The sequence below is a fragment of the Scardinius erythrophthalmus genome (assembly GCF_964197995.2).
Source record: "Scardinius erythrophthalmus genome assembly, chromosome: 4".
NCBI classification, from domain to species: domain Eukaryota; kingdom Metazoa; phylum Chordata; class Actinopteri; order Cypriniformes; family Leuciscidae; genus Scardinius; species Scardinius erythrophthalmus.
In genome coordinates, this window is record NC_138224.1 from 32,914,893 (window position 1) to 32,926,719 (window position 11,827).

Sequence of the window (11,827 nt, forward strand, 5' to 3'; positions counted from 1 at the left end):
CGATCTGAGATCGAATCTCAGTGTAGCCGACAGTGTTTATGTTTTTCCGTTCTTGATGCTTAAATATGCATCTGTTTATTAAAGTCAATCATCTTGTTTAATTATCAATTGTACATTACAACATAAATTCGCTACATTCCAGTTGAGCCACTGCAAAGACGACACATCTGATGAGGAAGACTGTCAGCCGATTGCACCAGAAAATGAAGATGATGAAGCTCGTCTTTAATCTGCTAAATTATTATTTTTTGTGTGTGTGTGAATTATTCACGAAATTTAGATGACTGACAGTGATACCCGGCCATAGCAACGGAAGACATTTTTCAAAACAGATCGAACAAATCAGAAAAATACTTTCAATACAGTATTGCTTTCAATTAAAAAATGAACACTGAAAATGTAAAAGAAAAAGAAAATTAATTAAGTTTGAAAACCCATCGCACATTTCAAGGTATAAATAAAGTGTCGGGACAGTTTATTTATTTAAACAGGGTTGCATCGATAGAGTTTATTCCCTTTGTGATGCAAAATAAGAAACACAGAATCTTATTCTTGCAACATTTTAAATTTCTATTGTCAAAGAAATTGCAGCTAAATTAAAAAAAGCAACATAAATTAAGAACAGGTGTTTTTCTTTGCCTCTCTCTCGCGCTGGATATTTTTTTAGTAAGTTTGGTCTCCCTCACTGTGCGCGGCGGGTCTTTCTCGAAATTAAGCATTTCAGCGTAAAAACACACCATACAGCTGATAATACTGTATATGTCGCTGTGTGTCATCCACACAAATCACGAAAGAAAAAACTGTAACAAATAGCTTTTGTTCCTTCAAAGATACAACATGCCTTGCTGAATTCACCTCACAATAAAACGAGGTGGGTCGCGAATTAAAGAGCTCTGTATCTGCTAAATTGAAATTGTGTGGAAAACCTTTAAATACAATCAATAAAACTACAATATATAATGTTCTGTCCTCAGTTTGTAAATAGTTTTTTGCTATAAGTTCAATTTCATGCTTGATAATTATTTTGTTTATTGTAAGAAAAGAGACACAGGGATTTTGTAATGTAAGAAGAGTCTTTATTTTGAAAGAGCTTTTATTTTGACATGACCTTCCTGTTTACGTATGGGCGATCCCATGAGCTTCCGGTCCTTGAGCTTGCCAGAACCGTAATGTTACCGGCACGAAGCGCGTCGGGATATTTCTGATGTTTCGCTCCCGAATCTTGTTTGTCCCACACTCGTAAGGCGGCAATGTCTGTAAGTGTCTAACTTGAGTGATGATGTATATTGTATGTTTTGTGTAGAGGTAAACTTAATGAGCACGATGTAACGTCAACTCGAGAATGTATATTAGTAGCTACGTTACGTTGTTAACGTTCGTCTTTTGTTAATTAGCTAACTCATACTCTGTTAGCGTGCTAGTTATTGTACATTTTCTATTAAGCTAACGTGACTGTTTAAAGCTGGTAAATGGTGAAAGTTATATCTTGTACTTGCGAGGCAGGCTCCTAAGTATATTTTGTATTCTGTTTATTACAGTTTTACTCGATTTTCACTTGCAACGTTGGAAAATAAAGGAGCAAGGCGCTCGCGTCCTGGCTCGTGGAAACGAGTTTGGCTTGCTGTTGAGTCTGTGTTCACGCACCTAGCTCACACACAGACAGGGACAGTACAGTAAAAAGACAACCAGCGTGGGTGCAAGGGATAACGCAAGAACTCCAACATGGCGTCTGAATCGAAATCTAAAGATGAAACAAAGCCTGAAGCAAGCCCGCTACCACGTCCATCGTCTTCAAAGTCTTCGGTTCACTCGAGAGCCAGCTCAAAACGCTCGTCCTCTTCAAGATCTTCTGTCATGGAGGCTGCCGCCAAAGCTAGAGCCGCAGCTGAAGCAGCGCTCACCAAGGCATCTTATGCTAAGCGACAGGGAGAAATGAAAAAGGAACAAGCTAAGCTAGATCTACAAAAGGCCACATTAGAAGCAGATTTGGAGGCATTGGCGTATGAAAGGGATGCAGAGGCGGCGCGGGTTGAAGCTGAAGTCTTAGAAGCAGCTGTAGCTATGGGGAATGAAGATGAACAAAGTCTAAGAAGTGTGGTTCCGCCACAAGTGATTCGACAGTGCACCGAAGAGTATGTGCAATGCCAGCCACGGTCTTCTTCCTCACCGCATCACTATGAAATGCAGCACACAGTGAACAGTCCTCCATGTCAGTCAGCACATGGAACTGTAGAGGTAAAGCCCCCACTCAGAGACTTCAGACCCTTTGCACATGAGCCCGCACATGCAGCTGAACAATCCCCAACCTCAAAACCGTCACACAGTCCATACAGACATGATCAGCCTCCTCTTTGCCCTGACTCTCCACCCATGAGAGACTTCGCCAAGTTCCTAGCACGCAGAGAATTAGTGACCACTGGCCTTACCAAGTTCGACGACTCACCAGAGAACTTCCGCGCATGGCAGTCGTCATTCTTCAATGCAACACAGGGCTTGGGGCTCGCCTACAGTGAAGAGTTAGACCTCCTCGTGAAGTGGCTAGGTAAAGAGTCATCGGAGCACGTGAAAAGAATTCGCGCTGTTCATGTCACTAACCCCAAAGCTGCCCTCCATCTGTCCTGGCAGAGACTGGAGGAATGCTACGGCACACCAGAGATGGTGGAGAATGCGCTGTTCAAAAGACTGGATAGCTTTCCACGTCTGTCTGCTAAAGACAATGCAAAACTGAGAGAGCTCAGTGATCTTCTTATGGAGATGCTGGCAGCTAAGGACGACGGTTATCTCCCCGGGCTGGCCTACTTCGATACTCCTCGTGGGATAAAGCCCATAGTCGAGAAGTTGCCTCCTGGCCTGCAGGAAAAATGGCTCACCACAGGCTCCCGCTTCAAAGAGCAACACAGAGTGACTTTTCCTCCTTTTTCGTTCTTCATTGACTTCATCAACAGCCAGGCTAAAGCCCGCAATGACCCAAGTTTCACCCTGTCAAGCTACAGCCAGTCATACAGCAAAGGTGAGAAGACTCCATTCAAGCAAAGTGGATTCAAGACTGCTGTATCTGTTCACAAGACAGATATGTCTGCTACAGTTGACGCAGACACCACAAGCGCCACAGACGCTGAAAAGAAAGACATTGATCCAGCTCGATATTGCCCTGTGCATAAGAAAACACATCCGTTAGAGAAATGTAGGTCATTCAGAATGAAAACACTGCAAGAACGAAAAGACATTCTTAAAGAACACAAACGCTGTTATAAATGCTGTACCCCAAACCACCTTGCCAGGGACTGCCGGACGACACTGAAATGTGGTGAGTGTGAGAGCGAAAGACACTGCTCAGCAATGCATACTGACACCTCTCAGCCACCACCTCTGTCGTCTGTCCAACCAGGTGCAGAGGCACAGCCAGCCAGTGTTCCCGTGGAAGTGAGATCGCAGTGCACCAAGGTCTGCGGCCTAAACAGTCTTCCACGCTCCTGCTCAAAGGTATGCCTGACGCGCGTCTTCCCTCAAGGTCAACCAGAACGCGCCATCAAGATATACGTCATACTCGACGATCAAAGTAACCGCTCCTTGGCACGCTCTGAATTTTTCCAGCTGTTTGGGGTCAACAGCAGCCCGTCACCATATCTGATGAGAACATGCGCCGGCACGACTGAGATGACCGGAAGAAAAGCAGTTGGCTTTCAAATCAAAGCAGTGGATGGAGGTGTGTGCCTTGATCTACCGCCACTCATCGAGTGCAACGAGATATTGACCAACAAGTCTGAAGTCCCGACACCAGAGGTCACCCTCGCACACCCTCACCTCAGACACATCACTCTGCATATTCCCAAGCTGGATCCTGACGCCCAGATGATGATTCTGCTAGGGAGAGACATGATTCGTGCACACAAGGTGAGAGATCAAGTCAATGGGCCCCACAACGCACCCTTTGCCCAGCGTTTAGATTTAGGTTGGGTGATAATAGGTGAAGTGTGTATCGACAATGCTCACAAGCCAACCGTGAACACCTTCAGAACCCACATTCTCCAGAATGGACGTCCGTCACTCCTCACTCCTTGCCACAATAGCATCTGCGTGAAAGAAAGACTGAGCTACGGCGGGGAGCACAGGTATGGCCACTCTGCACATATGACAAAGCCTAAGCCAGCTGAAGAACAGCTCGGGCTCACAGTCTTCCAGAGAACAGACAATGACAATAAGAGTGCCATGTCCTTTGAGGATGAACTGTTTTTGAGCATTATGGAAAAAGAACTCCATCAGGATAAAGAGAATAACTGGGTAGCTCCGTTGCCATTTAAGTCTCCTCGTCCTCCGCTCCCCAACAACAGAGAGCAAGCTCTGTCACGCCTCAATTCTTTGAGACGCACGTTGAACAAGAATGCTGAGATGAAGCAGCAGTTTTCCTCCTTCATGGACAAGTTGTTCGAGAACAAGCATGCAGAGAGGGCATCGCCCGTCCAAGAGAAACAGGAATGCTGGTACCTGCCCATTTTCGGGGTGTAACATCCTCAAAAGCCAGGGCAGATACGAGTCGTGTTTGACTCAAGCGCCCAACAGCATGGTGTCTCCCTCAACTCAGTGCTGCTCACAGGCCCCGACCTAAACAATTCTCTCCTGGGCGTGCTGATACGGTTTAGAAAGGACCTCATCGCAGTCATTGCTGATATCCAACAGATGTTTTATGGATTCCTGGTGCGACACGACCACAGAGACTACCTGAGATTCCTGTGGCACGAAGACAATGACTTCTCGAAAGAGATTCAAGAATATCGCATGCGTGTGCATGTCTTTGGCAATAGCCCGTCCCCGGCGGTTGCCATCTACGGCCTGCGACGAGCTGCTCAGAGAGGTGAGCCAAGGTACGGCGCAGATACTAAGCAGTTTGTTGATAGACACTTTTACGTGGACGACGGGCTCGTATCCCTGCCCACAAAGTCAGCAGCCATCGACCTGATGAAGTGAACATGTGCATCACTCGCAGAGTCCAACTTGAAACTGCACAAAATTGCCTCAAACAGCGTCGCTGTGATGAAAGCCTTTGAGCCTGAAGAACTGGCCACAGGCATCAAAGACTTAGGCCTGGACGACGAGACCCTGCCTGTACAGAGGAGCTTAGGCCTATGCTGGGACATCAACACAGACATGTTCACCTTCAAGGTCGCCGTAGCTGACAAGCCTTACACCCGGCGCGGGGTGCTGTCAGTCATTAACAGCATCTTTGACCCCCTGGGTCTGGCAGCGCCAGTGACCATCAGAGGCAGATTGTTGCTACGAGAGCTGTCCAGCGGAGTTCAGGACTGGGACACTCCTCTGCCTGATGAAAAGGTGAGCAGATGGGAAGAGTGGAAAGCCTCACTTGAGAAGCTGAGTAACCTCCATGTCCCTCGCTGCTATGTGAAGATGTCACTCTCAAAAGCCAAATACACAGAACTGTGCCTTTTCTCTGATGCCTCGAACTGGGCTATAGGGGCAGTAGCCTACTTGAGAGCTGTCACTGTAGAGGGCCATTGTGAGGTTGGATTTGTGCTAGGGAAGGCTAAGCTGTCACCACAACCAGAACCCACAATCCCACGCCTCGAGCTCTGTGGAGCTGTTCTGGCAACTGAGATGGCAGAGCTGACTCAAAGCGCTTCTATGTGTACGTGCACAACCGTGTGCATCGTATACGCCAGACAACATCCCCAGATCAGTGGCATTACGTCCCTTCGGAACAGAACCCAGCGGACTTAGCCACCAGATCTGTAGCAGCATCACAGCTCATGGACACAATGTGGTTTAAAGGACCCGACTTCCTCTACAAGCCTCCAGAGATGGAAAAACGTGATCACTTTGGATTGATAGATCCTGAAGCAGATGTGGAAGTTAGACCACAGGTGACCGCTCTAGCTACCCACCTCAAACCTAGGAGACTTACTTCTGAGAGATTCCAGCGCTTTTCCACATGGAAGTCTCTGCTGAGAGCTGTTTCCTACTTGAAACATCAGGTGCGTTCGCACAAGGCAGACACAACAGACACACCACAGCACACATGCAAAGGCTGGCATCAGTGCAGTGGGCCTCGCACTCCTGAGGAGCGCGCAGCAGCTAAGAGGCTCATACTAGAGACTGTTCAGAGAGATGCATATCCAGATGAATACGCTGCTCTTCAAGCAAACAGAGAAGTCTCTAACTCGAGTCAGCTCTTGACCCTTGACCCTTACATGAGCGACGGTCTGCTGCGGGTTGGAGGGCGTCTTAGAAATGGTCTATGTCAGGGGTCGGCAATAGGCGGCCCGCGGGCCAAAACTGGCCCGCCAGCAATATTTTCTGGCCCGCCGGATTATTTTGGAAGTCCGTTTTTTTTTTTTTTTTTTTTTTTTTATCAGCCTATTTTTATTTTACAATAGCCTAATGGTGTATCATTCGTTCAATCATTCGGGTTTTTTTTAAGTTAAAACCCAAAATTAAAATGATTTCATTGATATAAGCCTAAAGGTGTCAAAATTAAAATTTGTCTTATCCAGTAGGCCTAATTCATTTTTTTTCTATTTTTGATCTGAGCACACAATCAGAAAATCAGAAAACCCATCTTTATTCGTTTTTTTTTTTTTTTCTTTTTAGTTCGGTCCGTGTATCATCCGTTCAATCGTTTTTTTTTTTCAGATTAAAACCAAAAAAAAAAAAAAAGAAAAACGACTTGTTTTTCCATTATTTATTTCCTGAACTAAAATGAAAAAACGAATAACGACGGGTTTTCCGATTTTCTGATTTCTCTGTTTAAAAAAAACAAGCCGTTTTTCATTTTTTTTTTTTTTTTGTTTTCTGATTTTTCTGATTTCTCTGTTTAAAAAACAAGTCGTTTTTTATTTTTTTATTTTTGTTTTTAATTTGAAAAAACGATTGAACGAATTATACACGGACAACAAAAATAAAAAAAATAAAAACGACTTGTTTTTCCATTATTTATTTCCTGAACTAAAATAATAATAACGACGGGTTTTCTGATTTTCTTTATTAAAATGGCTGTAATCTGTTACCACAAAGTACTTGATCTGTTTAACCCTTTAGGCGCCAGAGGTTTTTTCCTAAAACGTTCGATTTTGACATCTTAATTTCAAAAGGCTATATATTAAAAGTGATAAAAGATAGAGACTTTCTGTAAATTAGAGAAATATTAAGGATGACCCAAAGTTTATGTAGGGATTACATTTTCCCATCTTTATTTGCATATTATGACGTCATATAGTGGCGGCCATCTTGGATTATAGAATTTTCATGAAAAGTCACATGTTTAAAAGATAAAATGCAGCACTTCTTTCCCCCAAAAATGCCCCTCACCTTCTGTATGCTATATTGCACAATACTGAATGCTCAGGTAAATAGTAAGTAGTGAACAAACTGTGTAAATCATTACTAATAAATGGTAGAAACAAACTGAATGCATGTAGCGATTGGCCTTTTGCTGAGATTTTCCATTTACTACATAGGCTACAGGCACTCTGATTCCATGTATGGGGCACATATTATTCATATGACACACAAACACAAGTAGACAAAACCTGTTTAGTTCAAAAGCTCACTCGCCATGGCATGCCACAGATCATGAGTGAGATGACGAGACAAGACGAGAGACAATGTTAGTATTTTTTTTGTGTGGTTTTTTTTTTTTTTTGGTTGTTTTTTTTTTTTAGCTGACATAGATGCACACATCATAAGGACATGAACACACAAAAAAGAACACATATTGTACACTACTAAATGGTCAGGGAAATAGATAGTAAATCAGTGTAAACAGTGTAAATCATTAGGCTACTAATAAATGGCAGACAAAAAAAAAAAAGAATTTATGTTGCAGAGCTTTTGCTGTAGAGATAATGACTCCCTATCCATCCAGGTGACATTTCTTGTAGTGTTTCATGGTGTGGTCTTGCGATAGACTATGCATAATAGCCCCTCTGCCCCGTGTCACACCGCCTCTGCTCCTGCTACGAGCAGCGCGGGCGCGGCCAGATCTGTCTCGCGCGCGCCGAGTGTGCACAGCTCGGACTACTTTCATTGTCATTGCGACTCCCCACCCTGCCTCCACGTTGCCCCCTAACTGTCCTATGAATACTTCGACCTCGTCTAACATACCCAGTGGCGTTAGACAAAGCCTCCACCACAATACGGTCGCCGCGATTGCGGAGAGGCACGCGGTCACCATGGCGAGCGTGGTAAACATCTCCCGCCTCGTTCCCCACAACACTAACACGCCTGCTAACTTCGTGATGAACACTCCGACCCCGAGAAACATTGTTCCCAACACTGACATTGGGCAAAGGACCATATATATTGGGCAAAGGATTCGCTGTTTGTGCTTGGTGTAGGGCTATACTTTCACTTTCAGAATCACCGTCATTTTCTGAAGGCAGATAACGCTATTCCCCTTCAGAATCAGGGTCCGCGAATAGAACACCCAACACTTCATTGGGGGTAAGCTTTATTGATTCCATTAGATGATAATAATAATAATAATCTAATGCAAATACTCGCTGACGTTGACAATATTGATCTGATAAAATGGCTCACTCGCACACAAGCTCCGCTTTTTTTCGCACTGATTCAACACGCTCTCGCTCGAAGATTTTGTATAGAAACATGACATTTTTTTGAGTCAGGGATGAAATACGACATGTATGCTAAACTAGTGGAGGGGAGGTCGAACGAAATTTGACACCCTGTTTGACAAAATCGGCCGTTTTATTCAGTGCCGCATCTTGTCGAGTAAACTCGACCGTGGCGCCTAGAGGGTTAAAATGATTTCATTGGTAGGCTATATGTCTGCTAAGGTGTTAAATTAAAATTCAAAATTCAAATTTGTCAAAACCCGTTATACATTTTTTCTATTTTTGATCTGAGCATACAATCAGAAAATCGGAAAATGAGTCGTTATTAGTTTTTTTTTAATTATTTTTATTTTTTAGTTCAGAAAATAAATAATGGAAAAACAAGTCATTTTTAATTTTTTTTTTATTATTAATTTGAAAAAAAAAAGATTGAACGAATGATCCACGGACCCATCATATTCCACCATTATAGGCCTACTGCGGGCGCAAACTGACAAAGAAACACCAGAACAACCATTTTTGTAGCAATTTTTAATGTCGTCTTTCGTCTTTTAAATCAGAAATAAAGACAATGTTGTTTGACAAAAGATTGGATGGCCTATACTAGGCTAATACAAAAGAGGGGGTAATTATTGGACGAATAAGTGTGGCAACAGCAGCTTAACAGTAGCACATATTTTGGCCACAACGCGAGACACATGAACAGAAACAAAACTATTCGGACAAAAGCGGCCTGAAAAAAACGGAACATGGATTATGGACATACAACGGGAGGTCCAGGTGCAGAGGTCTATCCACCTGAAACGACATGAAGAATAATATTTCAGAACAATTTTAGTTACATTCAAAATGCAATCTGACAATTAAATATAATTTGCTATTGATGGGGTTAGGCTACTCACTTAATGTGAAAAGTGGCATCTTTCATTCGTCACAATGCTTCGGATGTCTGGTGTTACAGTTGTCACTGAAATCCGCAGGCAGTTCTCAAGGTTTTTGTGTGTCAGTTGATTCCTCTCAAACGTCTTTATTGCATTCATTGATGAGAAGGCAGACTCGCATGTATAGGTGGAAGGGAACATTGTCAACACATAAAACGCAAGGTTCTTGATTGTGCTATACTCCTCTGAGCATGCCACCCAAAAGGCACTCAGGGACTCTGCAGATCTGAATGCATCTTTGATCAGAGAAGTTGTTTGGAAATCAATTAACTCCATCTCAAATTTAGCCTCATCCAAGGAAGGGACGATTGTTTTGACCAGGGTGGAGAGTTCTCCGCTAGGTTGGGTTGTGAGAGGGTCACGCACAAAAGCAATTACTTCCTTCGGGACGGAGAAGTCCTCCAACCTAGAAGAGAAGTTGGCTCGGAGTTGCTTGATGAAGTCTACCATCAGTCCCGTCACTCGTCTTGCCTGTGTTTTTAGAGTACTAAAATGTAGGAGCCTGCCAGTTGATATGTCGGACTCTAACAACCCCAGCTTGACGGTGAATGCTTGGAGCTTTTCAACCATGTCCACGATGGTTTTGTCTTTTCCCTGTAGCTGCATGTTAAGATTGTTTAAATGGCCAAATATGTCAGCTAAAAATGCAACATTGGACATGAACTTCTCGTCCTCCAGAAAGACAAGGTGATCTGCTGCTGCCTTACTCTTGCTAGATATAAGGAATGCCTTCACCTCACCCAGTAGCGCACAGAAGCGGTCCAACGCTTTGCCCTTGCTTAGCCAGCGCACGTCATTGTGCAGCAGCAGGTCGTCGTGGGTGGCCTCTTCTGAATCTGCCACAAGCTGTCGGAAAAGCCGATGCTGGGTGCTTGATGTACCCCTGACAAAATTGATGACACGCATCACTTTATCCATAACTACCTTCAGCTCACCACTGAGCTTTGCACAAAGGACACTCTGGTGGATAAGACAATGCAGCCCATGCATTTGAGGGGCGATCTCTTTCAACCTGCTCACCAAACCTCTGTGTTTACCCACCATTGCAGGGGCCCCATCAGTCACGAGTAGGTTGACTTTCTCAAATGACAATGAATGCCGCTCAAACACTTTTGACAGTTCAGTGAATATAATATCTTCAGTAGTGTTCCCCTCCAAAGGAATAAGAGACAGCAAATCTTCCCTAAACTTCTTCCCATCAAAATACCTGACAAAGACACACATCTGGGCAACATCTGTGTTGTCAGTGCTCTCGTCTACCGCTAAGGAGAAGTAATTAGCCTTATTGAGATCACTGATAACGACTCCCTGCACAGCATCAGATAACGCCTCTATGCGGCAGGTAGCGGACCTTGCAGAAAGGGGCACCTGTTTGACAGAGGCAATGATTCCATCCATGGACTTGTCAACAGCCAATTCCTCCAACACTGCAACCATGACTTCTTTAAAAATTTCTGCGTCGGTGAAAGGCCTGTTGTTTCGTGCGAGCAACCAAGACGCTTTTAGAGACGCACTTGTCGCTTTTTGTTGCGAGGTGAAATTGCTGCCCTGAGCATACCCTTGTGTCAGCGCTTCAATTTTGCGCTTACGCACGTTTGAAGTGGATAGGCAACCTTGAAGCTGCCAGGCTTTGTCTCATGGTGCCGTCTTATGTTATATTCTTTGCAAACAGCGACAACTTCTTTGCAAATCAGACACACCGGCTTTGCATTTTTGAAATCCGGTAAAATTAACGCAAAACTCTTTCCATTCCTCTCTAAAGACTCTATTTTCGTCATCAACTTTCCTCTTAAGACCTTTGGACAAAGACATTTTATCCCAGCTACCTCTTAGCTAACTTCGCGAAATATTTGTAGGCCTACGTAACAACACATATTATTGTAACATTGTATCATGTGATGAGGTGGGTGACATGGAATTAAAGGCCCCGTGTTGAAAAGAAGCCGATCACTGCCAAAATATTGTAAGCTACAAATTTATTGGTAACACTTACAATAAGGTTTATTAGTTAACTACATTAGTTAACATGAACTAATAATGAACTGCACTTATACAGCATTTGTTCATCTTTGTTAATGTTAATTTCAACATTTACTAATACTGTATTAAAATCTTGTTAACATCAGTTAATGCACTGTGAACTAACATGAACAAACAATGAACAGTTTTATTTTTATTAACTAACATTAACAAAGATTAACAAAAACAGTAATAAATGTATTGCTCATTGCACTGCATGAAAAGTGGGATTTTCGACAGTTACCGGCGCTGTAGATTGTCGTGGAATTTCAGGTTTAC

The 11,827-nt window shown here is 43.5% G+C and overlaps 1 protein-coding gene across 1 annotated transcript; it reads right to left on the reverse strand.

Annotated features, from left to right (window-relative positions):
- Positions 1-9,490: 9,490 nt before the first annotated feature.
- LOC308689283 (SCAN domain-containing protein 3-like) lies at positions 9,491-10,966 on the reverse strand (the record flags this gene model as incomplete). The annotated part of the gene is made up of 1 exon (XM_081362937.1): positions 9,491-10,966. One exon carries the CDS (start codon positions 10,964-10,966, stop codon positions 9,491-9,493), a length of 1,476 nt encoding a protein of 491 aa, XP_081219063.1.
- Between the last annotated feature and the right edge of the window lie 861 nt (positions 10,967-11,827).